This window comes from Saccoglossus kowalevskii, chromosome 3 (assembly GCF_978046115.1).
Source record: "Saccoglossus kowalevskii chromosome 3, keSacKowa6.1, whole genome shotgun sequence".
Lineage (NCBI taxonomy): Eukaryota > Metazoa > Hemichordata > Enteropneusta > Harrimaniidae > Saccoglossus > Saccoglossus kowalevskii.
The window spans coordinates 14,056,515-14,071,454 of NC_140643.1; the positions used below are offsets into that span (position 1 = coordinate 14,056,515).

General features: G+C 34.7%; 1 protein-coding gene across 1 annotated transcript; it reads left to right on the forward strand.

Annotated features, from left to right (window-relative positions):
- Positions 1-1,197: 1,197 nt before the first annotated feature.
- Positions 1,198-3,097, forward strand: LOC102806230 (uncharacterized). Its single transcript, XM_006825059.3, has 4 exons — positions 1,198-1,303; positions 1,562-1,589; positions 1,931-2,822; positions 2,915-3,097. The coding sequence occupies exons 1-3, from the start codon at positions 1,247-1,249 to the stop codon at positions 2,566-2,568; spliced, it is 723 nt and encodes a 240-aa protein (XP_006825122.1). The 5' UTR covers positions 1,198-1,246; the 3' UTR covers positions 2,569-2,822; positions 2,915-3,097.
- The last annotated feature ends 11,843 nt before the right edge of the window (positions 3,098-14,940 follow it).

A 14,940-nucleotide genomic window follows, 5' to 3' on the forward strand; every position in this document is an offset into this window, starting at 1 on the left:
CTTGATCACAACACATGGTAATAGGACTCAACTCCTGGGGCCCCATATGTTTTCATTGTAGTGGCATTATCAATCCTGTTTTCACACTATGTTTTTCAACATGATGACATGAATTATTTTATTTTATGTGATATGCTAAACTGCTTGAGATTTTGACTAAACTTTGGGAGTCGTGTATGTGCGTATGTATATTCCAATTTGATTACCGTTTATTATTACCATATAGCTCAATGTTGAAATTTTTTCCATATTTTAAATGGTGCTAGTGAAGAAACTCATACTCTGGTGAATTGTGTTTTATTATTTAAGTGTTCTCAATAACTTCAGTTAATATTGCGTTCGTGTGACCATTCCATTGTTGGACTTGGACGGTTATTATATTTGAAATGCTCAATCATTGCCTACAGTTAGTGAAATAATAGCATTTAAAGCATCATAAGGATGCTTTCATGAGTCAGACTGAAATGGTTGTATGTTAGGTGGTTAGTGGACATCAGAAAAACACTGTCTAATAGCTTTAGTTCTCTTTTTGTTTTTTTATCATCTCGCAATTTCTGATACTGGATAGAAATAATTGTATAATTGCGAGATATTATGTCAATGTTAACTACACAAACAATATGTGAAATACAAATTGAAAAATAGCAATAAATGTAGCCAAAACGACAGGTATCAACAATATTCTTTGTCGAGCTAGTGTGTCAGATTTTGAGTTGTGACCGGAGAATGCCATCGTGTAATTTTCCCATAACCCACAGCGTGATCCGCAAAGATAGAATGTTCCATGTCTTCGACACATCCTCGTCAATAAACGCCCACGCATAATCTCTAAAACAGGTGAGACACATACATCCGCATCAATCAATTGCTGAAATGGCAAGATATTTTGTTAACGTTGTCTAAATTTAACAAAATACGTAAAATAAATAACAAAAATATTCAACAAAAACTACAGATTTCAACTAAACTCTTTGCCAGATTTTGTGTTGTTATTGGAGAATTACATCGTGTTTTTTTTCACAACCCATTGCACAAATTAGAGTAGTTTCAGGTTTTCGACCTGTGACACACGCACGTCAACAAACACCCACGCATAATCTCCAAAACAGGTGAGACACATACACTCGCATCAATCAAACTTATGACAATAGAGACCCACAACATATATACAAGAGTCAGAGTCGCAATTGTATATGTTACCTGTAACTTTTGATGAAGCTCGTGTTGAAGTTCTCCAAATACGAAGATGCTCCGTTTCATACTGATAGTTGCGACATTCGTTGCAGTGGAAGGCCATGGTGATGTGAGTAAACATTATATGTTTTGTAAATAACGTGTTTTCCCTCACTTGATCATAGTATTAGATTGTTCCTTTCATGTCATTGGATTTGTTAGGACGTGAAATACAAAATGGAAATTGTAATACCTGAAATTGTAATATGGGACAATACATGCATTATTTCAATCGTACTACACTGTTCTAACAAGTACCTTATTATTCATCTTTGTTCTCTTGTTTATTTCTCCTGGTATGTTTTATTAAAAACCTATTACTTTTCAGGCAACTTTTTCAAAGCGAAATGATCCACGTGAGTATATATACAAGAACACTTTGTTCGCTTACAAATGTGGGTTTGTCGTATCAGTCATAAATTCCGAATCAAGTGTAACAAATGTCAAGTCACAATGTCAAGGCTATGCGGTACTGTCGTAAAACCTCATTGGAAAGGAAAACATTCTTGATATTTAAAATCTTTTAAGGTTATGATTAATTACAAGGTTTTATGCAATCGCTAGATATAAGTCAGTGATAGACCTCCCAGTTAATTACAATGTTTATTCTACGACTTATAATACAGAACCTACATATATGTATTTTAAAATGTGAAGTGTTTATATATACGTTAACGAATATTTTGTTTCTCAATAGTGCCTGATCTTGTAGCATTTTGGCCGCTGAATAACAAACATTTTCTTGACGACATCTCTGATAATCAAAATCATGCAACTGACCCTTGGAACAATGTAACGTTGACATACAAAACTTACCGAAGTTGCACCGTTTATGAATTCCGTGGTAACCCCAGCTCGTATCTGGTTTTTCCAAACAATGGTAATGATTTCGACACTCGAAGGTCAACCACCACCATGGCGTGGGTTTGTCCATATGGTAATCCAGTTCCTATTTTTTACTTCGATCCAACTTTAAATGATAAGGGTGTTCAAATATCGCAAGTGATAACTGGCGGGGCACCATCGGGGTTGTCTGCAAGCGTTAAATTTACCAAACGAGATGGAATTCCACCGGTGACACCATTAGAAAAAGAAATACCTGCTTTGAATACATGGTATCATCTGGCTGTTGTCTACGATTATGAGAATGGCATGGGACACTTGTATCTCAATGGGAATTTGGAATCGGCACCCTTTGAAGGAGAAATAGCAACTCAATATGATGCACAAGCCGGCGCTGCACTTCTTCCTCAAGAATGGTTTAATGGTTCCATAACGTGTATACAAATTTACAATAGAACATTGACTGAAGCTGAAATTAAGGCAGCCATATAAAATATAAACATCGTACACAAAAGCGACATGGCATTACTGACTTTCAAGCTCAAGGACACAACTTTCAAGATATTCTGGACTGGGAGGAAACACGATTTCAATATCGAATTCACTGGTGATTATTATCGCGGAAAGATGTGTGGTTTACTTGGTAATGCTGATGGTGATGCCAAAAATGACTTCCAGAGACCCGATGGTGTCATTGTAAAAGATGCTATTGAGTTTGGAGAGAGCTGGAAAGTTCCTGGCAAACAGTAAGTATGAATCCCAAAAAGTGTTTATTATAAGAGTATCATAATGAGCGATCGGACGAGTGATGAATTAAAATGTGTTTCATATTTTGCAGATGTTAATCTACACATCACTGATGATGACAGATAGTAACTGGTCGTAGTATATGAATATTATAAACCAAGCTTAGTGTCATCGAAACGCAGATTAAGTTAAATTCGTGGGTTTGGTTGTTGGGTGTATAATATGAAATTTACTCTCGTTGTCGGTTCAATAAAGGGATTTTAAAAGGGCAGAATGGTGTTTTACTCATGTACCACACGAAAAGAAAGTTTAAAATCGACATATAAATATAATTTTTTAAAAATTATATTTTTTTTTAATTCGTATCAAAGTAACAAAATTCGCTGATTTACCAATTGGACACAGAGAATAAATTAACCAATGTGTCGATGTGAATATACAAAGCAAACAACCCTTGGGAGTTGTGTCAATATTGCAGAAACAAATCTGACATATCAGGTATCAATTCAATTTGGCTTGTATTTTTTTAAACATTTATAATAGATAACATTGTCAATAAATTTACATATCTGACAGCTGTTCACTAAAGTGTCTACATATCAAGTGTCAATTATATCGGGCAAACTCGATGACAGCTAGTTAAACGCATCGCCAAAAGATGTCGACATGAAAAACAGTTTCGTGAAATATACATGCATATATTAAATCCACTGATTTATAAAACATTCCTATAAATGTTTAATTTTAAAAAAATGCTGTGTATATGTGTAAAAGACTAGAAAAAAGGCCTGGTGTTAGAATGAGATAAAAAAGTATAATAGATCAAATGGAGTTGAGTTTCACTTGAACTATTACTGCTACCTATAGTGTCAAACGGTCTGAAAGGTGAATACATTTGTGAATAGCGCTGTATTTCGATTTTGTAAACAGCGAAGCTCAAAACAGAGTTACAAAGGAGTTGTAAATACATAATCAAACCAGCGAGTGACTCGCCTACAAACGAATGAACGATGAAAACAATTAATGAATTTCCAGTTAAAAAAAGATCATTGACAATAAAACAGACTTCTTTTATATCTAGAAAAGTAAATGAGGTGTTCGAAAAATAACACAACATAACTGCAAAACAACTCTATATATTTTGGTCTGTCTGTGAACTGGAAACACAATAGGTAACAATAGTTACAGTAAAATCGGTGAGGATACTTGAAAATGAACCCAACATGGTGGCTGGTGATTTCGAATCAAATAAAAAAATAATCAGTAACGTACCATGTGTATTTTTTTTTCATACCAGGTTCGAATAAAGTCGATGAGAAATTCTTGAGAATAGTTGAGAACATGTTTGAACCAAAATGTTTGGCGGTTTCATTTCATTGAAGAGAAAAACCCAAATGGTGAGGATTGTCAAACTTGTATGTCTTGACCTTCTACCAAATTTAAGTAAAATAGGTGAAAGTGTATCTTACAAACGAGTAGGAACCATAAAAAATAACTTTCAGTTGACCAAATTACCAAACAAATGAATAAAATAGCAATTCAAAGTGTCGTGCAATTAGTAAGAAATTATGAGTATGACTATACCACATTCCACTTTGGGTACCACTCATGAATGAACTTCTCGTAAACAAAAATATTGTAGAATCAATTAAAAATATAAACGTGATTGTGAACTGAAACATAAAGAAATTATACAATGGCGGCGGCACCGTGGCGCCCACGAAAAATAGGTCGATAAAATAAGGTGAAACGCTCATCTATATTTGTAAGAGAAATATACCTATAGTTTACCATCAAAATTTGCTTCCAAAAATGCAGGAAACAGCGTTTCAGAGGGTCTAGATTTCAACATTTTTACGGGGGAGCATGCCGGACCCCTGAAGAATTGTCGCGCGACCCCACGGGCCTTCGGCGCTCGATTTGTTGACATTCACATAAAATCTTCGCCCCCACAATAAAAAAAAGCTTTGACAAATACCAGTAAGTAAAATATATAACTAATTTTTATTTGATGATAAAATGAAGAAAATTAGCGTATACTACTTTCGCATGCAAGTATAATGTGTTAGACTACAATGTGAGATAACGGCCAGTTGAATCTAAGTATATCTACAAGATAGAATTAGGTCAGTCAATACGCAGTTCTAAGATTCTATCAGGGGGAAATTCTTCTCCCTGGGGGTTTCTCCTCACTTGTCAGGGGAGAATCTCGTCTCGTCTCTATATCTCGTCCCCTTGAGGTATGGGATCGGGAAAGCCACTTATACTTTACAGTCAAATAAGGCACACACAACGAAATACGTTTCAGCTCTCGCCTTAGTCGGTCAATCGAGCACTCTATAAGACACAGAGCCCTGGGGAAAAATCCCCAAGACTATCGCAAGGCTGAACCAAGACTCGCCCAAGACTGGACTGCCTCAAGGCTCGCCCCTGGACTGGACTCTCGTCTCTCCAGGACTGCCCTTGACTCGTCTATCGTGCTGTGCTCCCCAAGACCAACTCAAACTCTCTTTATTCATTTTCAAAACTCTAACCAATTACAAAACAGTAAAAAGACTCTAAGGCGTAACCTTCAATCATAAAGCCAATCACACTAAGCACTGAATACGTCATATCTTTTGATTAATCGTTCACTACATTAATAACTATGAATACCAACTGTCAGAATGAGTAGTCTGAATAGCGGCGGTTATCTGGTAATTAGTTCCAAATCACTGAGCCAAGTTCCGTCCAAAACTTCAAATAGGCCTAAACGATGACAGACATAACACAGCAATTCGCTAATAATCAGCTAATTAAGTCGGTCAACAGATACGCAAAAACAAATTCATGACAATTCTATGATTGGATTGTTAATTATTGTCAAAGTGTGCATTTTTTTGTACAGTTTAGTTGTGTGGTACGAGTTTGAATAAATCCTAGATAGTCTAAATACACACGTAATTAGCTTTCAATGGGAGACTATGCGCAATTCAATTTAGCTTAGTGTTAAATACATATATTCACACTCACTGGGACTAATAATAGCCGGTGTACCAAACCCTGTGTGTCTACATCGTGTGTCGGGTAGCACGTTGGACGGGTGATATTTCTGCAGTGCTTCAACAGGATCTGGTTACCATAGTGATAGTGCAACACTTTCGATCTCGATTTTTATTTAACACAGCTTGGTGAAAGTCTGTGCATGTTAACTGTTCGGAAGCGACGAATTCACCTTGACAGCTGCACTGGTAGGACGTCACCTTGTATGCGTGAACAATTCTGCCATGTTATTGTTTGGCATAACTATGTCCTTTGTTTGAGATACAGCTGTGCAGTGGGGTCTAGGAGAATGCTCGGTGATCCACCAATCAAAGACGGTGAAATAGTCTGGCCTGATGGACGAGTCTATGAAAGGGGGTCTAAATCAAGCCTCGTGGCTGTCGTTTACTACTGGGGTTCCTTCCATGCAGCACGGGGTTTCAGGGATGAACGTGACGAAGTGTGTGCTATTGGATGTTGGTTGTTCGCCGGTAAAGACGAAGACTACATTGAAGATTGACTCTCCACAGTTTAAAACATCTGCCTTGGTGTCAGACGACTACATGTACCGGGACTGCCGATGACGGAAAACTACAGTGAGGAGTAACACTCTGTGTGACCACATATTGGAACGTCGGACTTTGCGTCAAGAGACTGGTTAGTGACAGGTCCCACAAACACATTAGAATAGGCGCATAGTTGTTCCGTATGTTTGTTTCGCATATTTCGGTCTTGGTCCAAACGCATGTAGTCTTTGCGGATCGTAATTAATTTTAAATAGCGTATTTACAACAGAGATAGGCCACTAGTCACTTCATGCCCTCGTATGTATTATTACCCCAATAAAATCGGTTAGTTTGACCGTGAAAAGTATTATATTGTCTGATTCATGTATTCAAACCACACTACTACTACGTTCTACAACTACGAGATACTATGATTGTAATTTCTGGATTGGTTTCAAGAACCCAAACAAGTTGGAATATCTGCATTATTTGGCATTAATTTGTTCACACTAGTCTCATCGCAATTTTCTGTCCAGTTTATGCAAACTGGTGCAGTGACCTCTTGACAATTATTAAGGCTGCATCAGAAATCACTAACAATCTTGCTAGTAGCTTTACATTTATGATTACAATGTAGGGACAGAAGTGAATGTGAAGGGTAGGAATGAGACAATTGTTGGGGGAGCAATTAGATTAGCAATTAGTGTATTCAAGTTTATTTTGATTCTTAGCTGCGAGATACTACCATAACAAAATTTCACTTGTGGCATGCAATAACACAATAATTTATGTTAGCCGAAATAGGAACATTTTATAGAAGTGATAGAAGTTAAACTAAATATTCAAGGCTCAAATTGATATATACTTTATAATGATAACTATGTTTACGGTATTATGTCATACTAAGGTATGTGTGTGTGCCCCCCCCCCAACGTTGTGACGACTTAAATTTAACTTTACGGCGACTTGTGACGATAGGACCTACATTGTGACGACCCTCACTATTTTCATAATTTATATTAATATTTAATCGAATTCAATTTATATTTAGCATACCTCTCCCCTTTATTAAAACCTGAGCTTAAACTCCAATTAAAACACAACTCTAAATAGAAACGTATCATGTCATAATAACGTAGAACCGTCTGCTAATGTGGACGTATTGGTCAAAACTAAATCATGTATTTGTTCATGTTACGACAAGTGGGACCCACATGTGGCCCAGTACGATTGATGACTGCAATGTCTTATGATTTAAAAATGTGACCATAGAAAGGGCACCCAAATCACGAACACAGTCGAGCAATATAAATGTTTAGGATAAACACGAGAACAAATGAATTATGGCTAATTTAAAATGTCGGCTTTCAACTCAGATTTCGAGTGAGTAATTTCTACAGCTTGTGTTATACAAATCAAACGATGCAAGTGAATAGTATTAACAAAATACACCCACTATGTCTAGCATTTATTCGGGAAATGTAACATTCTGAATAGTAATATTAAAACTGCTGTTATGTATAGTTCATTGACACAGTGTAGTGCAGTTCACTGACAACAATGATAACATGTATTTGATGTTAATTCAAGGCAGAGTAATAATTAGAGAAACTAGAAAAGTCTGGTGGCAAATCAAAATATATTTGGCAGTTTCGATTATCTCATTTACTTATTTCTAGTAAATGATCAACTTGAATGGTTCGAAACAATTATATTTTTAAGGAATGTTTGTGACATTATATGTGACATTTGTGGCTATATTACAACAATACTGTGCAACAAGTTTTGATCAATACGAATGTACTATTTTTGCAATCTTCATATTCATGTATGCATGTATGTATGTTTAGTGTTTAAAAGTATGCAAGTGCATGCATGTAGAATAGAAAAAGCTTTGAATCAACAGTATGAAACTTTTGAACCAATCATGTGAGCCAGATGACTATATATTGCCCCTTATTCGATGAATTGCACACATACGTGCAACTGAAGAACGCAACATTAACAGCTAAAGAACAATTTGTTTAAATAACTTCATTTTAGCAGACAAATTACTGAGCCATTCTGGGTTGATTGTTCATTATTTACATGGACAACATGAAAAAAAAAGTTGTACATCGACAACCACTGTACTTGTAACTCTACCATATAATTTCACTTCAGAAAGTGTAACTTACAGTTATGAAAGACAAAACAATGCTGTATTCAAGTGAACTATTAAGTAAATTGCTCTATTAAATATAATATATAACAATAATTTTAGCTTGATCAAAACAGTAAGAGCAACTATAGAAATAAATATTTCCATTAAAATACATTGGTTATGCATATACAAGACTCGGTGGAAAACAAAAGAACAATATCATCCTGTGATTCACAGGTGCGATCCACACATTAGGCCCTGGCTAACATTTATTACTATTAACACATCCAAAAACATACAGTTTTAATATCAATTATCAGAGTGTTACAAAATGTCCTGATTACGTGCTATATATAGTGGAGGGTGGTACTTTGGAAATGATATTTACCTGTATCCTTTGATTTGTAAAACATAAGCAGTAGATAGTTACTCATCCCTGCTTGACTTTACTTGGAAACAAGCATTTTAAATCAACCAAACGTTTTTTTTAATCGACAATAGTTTTTCTTCTTTACACTCATTTTATTGTGTTCATTCGATTGTGTTCAAGTTCTTGTTCACGCGCAAAAGTTGTTATATAGTTATATTTTAAGTGTAACCTTAGTATTGTAGCAACAGTTATTGACAACAAATATCAACAACAAATTCACTTGATCACATGATGTCCAGTTATTGTGATCATGGAATATAAGAGGACAAGATATCCAGTTCATTAAATCACCTATAACCAGTACTGCTGAATCTTGCACTTGAAGTAATAATAATTCAAGTAGAATGATATTTGAACAATGTGATGCTACAAAAGTGTATTTATTACTAATGTGCTGATTTCTATATAGTCGAATGTATGCGAATGTTAAGATGTGCTTATTTTTTCACAGCCCCAGGCAAAGTCGGTTTGTGTAGCTGCTACAGTGAAAACACAGTTGTCATTGTTGTGTGCATTTGTTTCCAAAACCCTCACATATAGAGCATGTGTAGCTGATATAGTGATTATATAATTATCAGTTTTGTTGTGTTGTGTTTTTCTACAACTCGTGCAAGGCAGCCTACCCAGGTGTAATAATGGTCATACAGTTAACACTGATGTTATGATGTGTCTGTTTCCTCTACAGCCCATGCAAGTCAAACCTGTCTAGCTGCTCTCATAATGCTCTCAAACGATTCATCACGGTTTATCATTGCTCCAAATAAATATTTATTTATAAATATTATTTATTTCAATGGCCATTTCATCTCCGAGTAACACTTTTTCAACACTTGAAAACAAATTCTGTTTTCTATATTTTGTACATTCCATGAAGAAATGTTCAACTTCAATCATTCCTTGTGTACAATTTTTACATGATTCATTTCTAGGGAAAATGCATGTTTTGTTAAAGCATGTTCTTAAAGTGTTTTAGGCGAAAATAAAGGTTCCTTTAATATTTATCATGCTAGATTTGGCAAACAATTATTTGTTTACTCATAATTTATTTTGCAGAATTTAATTGTTCAACTGGTGTTTTATTCCATTTTATTTTTATATTGATATAGATTGGGTTATACACAAGCCTTGTTTTAGACAAGGATTGTTAGCAGTCTGTTGGCTTCTGTTCATAGCGAAGTCCCACTCAGGATATTCCTAACTGAAATCTTCGGAATCTTCGAAAAAAATAGGCGTTGGTGCGTCCGACAGTCCGGGTGCCCCACTAAATTATTTTATATATCGTAATCGTGATCATTTCTGTTTTCTCATTCATTTAAAAGTATTGCTTCCTGATCCGGTACATAGGGTGCTCGACTAAGCGCCTAACCCCCAAAAACATGATTTATCAATTGAGACCTGATAGGTGACTACCTCGATAGACCCTGTGTGAGATTTGTTTATTTCCTGATTTTATCAGTTATTTTCTATATTTAGTTCCCATTCGTTTGTTATTCCGCACATCACAAAACAGATTCATGGATTTCAGAAATTTAGCTCAAAATACATAACTTGCGGCCAAAATATTACCTCATGTTTTTCAAGGTAGCGAACCTAAGTTTGCCGGAGTGGCACTGATTTCAAATTGTATTGATATGTCAAATTGTACTTTTGTTTTCACATGTGACCCAGTACTGGCAGTACTATGTATGTAATATTGTCGATCTTGACATCTCTTACTTTCAAAGATATAGTAGACTTTCGTTGGGCAAAACAGAAAAAGCCTGAATAAAACAAATTATACTGATTAGTGACTAAAAAATTTGTACATGTTACTGTAGCCCTTGCAACATTATATCAACAAATTATTCCAAACACTAATGTCATCGTTAATTACGTCACGTGACTGTTAAATAAACAAAATCCATTGTGTTGATATTTTTTACTGCTAATAAAACATGAAAAAAAGAAGACAATGTTCTCAAAAATAGATAGTTTTTGAATTGTTTAGTTCTTTTACAAAGTGGTGAAGAAGAATTTTGTTATAAATTATAGTACTCTGTTTTCACCGGCCAATTATTCATAAAATATGAATGATACTTCAAAACGATTTTATATTTTGTTTTCAATTAATTTTGAGTTCATATCTCAATGAAATCGGGCAACAACTGTTCGCGTATTCATGCTTTTTGTGGTGTTAGACACGTTACTTTTCAGATGGCTTAAAAGACGTATTCAGTTATTGTTTGATGTTTAAGATAAATATTGTGTTGGTTATAAGCAAACATATAATGTTTACTCACGTCGTCATGAGCTTCCACTGCAATGCTTGTCGCAACGATCGGTAAAAGTGCTTTATTAAATGTTGCAGATGGATTCAATTGCAGCTCCGACTTGCATAAATGTTGTGAATCCCAATTGTCATAAAGTTGATCCATGCAGATGTATGTGTCTCACCTGTTTAGGGAATTTAGTGTTGTTCTGTACTTGTCACAAACCTGACACACTCTACTCGCACAATAGGATGTGGAAAATTATCGGATGTTGTTCTGCGGTCAAACAAAAAATCATACCCTCCAGCTCGACGATTAGGTCAGTGGAAACCTTTTGTATTTTATTTATAATTTGGTTTCTGCAATCTGTATTATATACATCGCTTGTAATAGAATGTTGATGCTATCATGAAATCAACGATGACAAAATATCTTTCCATTATACAACTATTTCCATGCTTGTATCAGAAGACAATTTATGAGATTCGAGAAATAAATAGCAAGACGCAAATTCACTATTTCTTTCTGATTAATGAACAACATAAACTCATTTCAGCCTTGTTATTTCATACAATACTACTGTATGGTATAGAATAAACAGGCCATTATACTGTACGGGCTACTGTTCCATTTAAAACATAAGGGGGCTAAGCTATTTGTTTCACTGACTAACTTTAGTACCTAGACATGTGAATACAAATCACACCTTAAACTAACTTATGTAGGAAAGTTGAACGACAGACGATACTGAATCTATTTTCTTGGTTGTACTCATAAATACATACAAAACACACCTCATCCAAGTGGTTTGACTTCGGGTTCATTGAAAAGCGAGAGAGTGTAATAAAAAAACCAATATATAATGACGATTTTGAAATTCGAACTTTCTAAAGTAGAGATGTTTTATTCGTTCGTGTTAATGGACCCTTTATATAAAAGTACAAACAAATTGGCAATACCTTAAATGAACATTGATGCCCTCAATTAAATCAAGACTTCGAACATTCTATTATAGTGGAATGCGCAATAAGAAAATTACACGGTGTCATTCTCCAAATTTTTGACAATCTAACTTGGCAAGGATTTTATCTGAAATCTGTATCTTTTTTCTTACGGAATACAGATCAACAAACCATAAATGTATTTCACATATCGTGGGTGTTTTGGTGTGTACGCGTTATAGGCAGAAGACGGAGAACGCCATTACGTGCATCACACAATGGGATGTGGGAAAATCACCTGATGCCATTCTCTGATCACGACTCAAAATCATGCACTCCAGCTCGGCAAAGAGCTTAGTTGAAATCTGTACTTTTTGTTTTGTTTTACGATTTTTTAGTCTGCGATCTATATTTTAGATAAGCTTGTGTTAGTGTTGATGTTATCATGTAGTCAACGTTGGCGAGAAATCTTGCTGATCTCAACATTAAGTGCACAGTTCTCACGACAATGAATACACATTGTATAATATTTTATTATAAAACTTGTTTCAACATATACAAAGTTGACTCGTGGAAATCAATAAGCAAATATTAACAATATTAATCTGAAATATCGATCTCTACCGCAACCAATTTCTAGGGGACAAACTATTTTATTCCAAATATCGTGTATTGTAATGACAAAAGGCACTGTGGTTAACAGCATGCTCGTGTGCGTTTATGATTAGGATATACCATGACAAATAGATTGACAGATGTTTCTTTCAGACATAATCCGCGTGATGATGTCATTATCTCTTATGGTGTAAATATCTGCGTCTCGTGATGAGATTATATCAAAGGTTATAAATCGTTTGAGAAAATATTTTGACAAATCAACAGTATTATATCATCATGTGTGATTTGTCTTTTAAGACTGTAAAGGCATACTTATCATTGAATACAAAGTAGAGACTCTCTTACAATAGTATCTCTGCCATTTTTAACTGTGTTTTGTTTTAAATACTATTACAATATGTCGGCAATCTATCCGAACAATGTTTATCGCTAAAGAACAGCTCTGTGACAGGCAACTAATGTGGCTTTTGACCAATGACCTTGTGTTTGGCTAAGTTCTTGTTTGAAATCATCCTCTATAATTTTAATCAGTAAGTCGACAACTTTTAGAGCTGCTCTTGTAAATGTCTCAAGGTTAGTATGCTTCTCTTCTCTAAATTTTTGCATAGAAACAAACTGATCAATATGTATCAAGACTTTGATCTTTTATTTGTGATTCTAATTATCTACAAAGTCACACTTTTGGAGTCGTCTAGAGATCTAGCTTAGTCAATGGTTTAACCCTCCATTTGTTTTAGTTGTCAATATACATTTAGTTTGGATGTGAATTATTTATTCAATGTTTAGGCATTAGCTTAACTATTTGCAACACCTACTTCTTGTAAATATGCTAGAACTGTTAATGTTTCTTCGGGGTTACATCATTGTTGCTCTTATTATTTTCTGTGCATAAATATATCCTGTGTTCATATTCCGAATATGGTACTAACAAAACGTTATTGGAACTACATATACCGCGGCTGCGTAGAGGGCGCACAATATACGGTGGCCATTCCTCAATTAATACATATCTTTACGGCTTTGCTAACACCCCCTTTATACATACTGGAAAAAATAAATCATCTTATTGACCAATTTGTTTGGAATAACAAAAGACCCCAAATTTTAAAGAAGATATTAAAGCTGCCTAGGGAGAAGGGTGGATTAAATATGCCCGATTTGTTATTTTTTTCAAAATCATTAAAAGCTAGTTGGGTAATACGGTCGTCTAAAAAAAATGAACACCCACGGATGGCACTCTTTCAAGAAAACGATAGTTATTCCAAAATTTGTGAGTCTGATAAAAAATATGTTGAGAGATGTAAAAAAAGAAATCAAAACCATTTTGGCGTTTTTTGCATTAAACAAGTGGTCACCCCCGAAAATATACAGAGCCAAAATGTATGGCTAAATTCAAATTAAGTACGAGTATGTAGATAGGAGAAGTTGACAGAGAAAAAATATTTGGTATATACATGATTTACTAAATGAGGATGGCTTTTTCTATAAATATAGCGAGTTTGTTCAGAAGTATAACTTCCATGTATTTTTTGAATTTCCCGCTTTGCTGAAATCTATTCTTATTTCTTGGAGAAATCTTGAAACTCGGACCCGAAAATTGATTCTTGCTATTGCAATATTCTTTAATAACTTTCAAGATAAGTCTAATCCACATAAATTTTTGTATAAATGCCTAATGACTAATCATGATCAACCATTAAAAGATCACAAGAAATGGAAAGAGAAGTTAGAAATTCATCTATAACTTGTATAACCATTGTACTGTTGATACGAGACTACATAAAATCATTTATACCAATAACACGTTATGTTTATAGAAAGTAGTAGATGTTCTTTAAGTACTTTTTGCAATGCAGATACAGAAACAGTAGAACATCTTTTCTTCACGTGTCAAAAAAGCATGGAAAAGCAGGACACACAAACATGTACTATTATCAGATAGAGATATAAGTTTGGGTCTTTATGATATAAAGTATTGTCTACTTTTGAATCATTTTATTTTGATGTGCAAACAGCATATTTATTCTTCTCGGCGTAAAAATGTGAACCAGACGTTGTAAGCGTAAAATACCAGGTGCAAAATGCTTATTTAATAGAAATGGAAATTGATTTTAGCACTGATACCATTGCACGATTTAACAAAAAGTGGAAATGGCTTGAAGGTTGATAAGTTGTGAACATTGTCGTGTTGATAAATATTTGTGTTTTC

Excerpts from the sequence above, each read along its gene's own strand:
- LOC102806230 (XM_006825059.3), top strand. The coding sequence starts at position 1,247 with ATGCTCCGTTTCATACTGATAGTTGCGACATTCGTTGCAGTGGAAGGC. Across the intron at positions 1,304-1,561 it reads CAGTGGAAGGCCATGGTGAT|GCAACTTTTTCAAAGCGAAA; the intron begins GTGAGTAAACAT and ends ATTACTTTTCAG. Across the intron at positions 1,590-1,930 it reads TTCAAAGCGAAATGATCCAC|TGCCTGATCTTGTAGCATTT; the intron begins GTGAGTATATAT and ends GTTTCTCAATAG.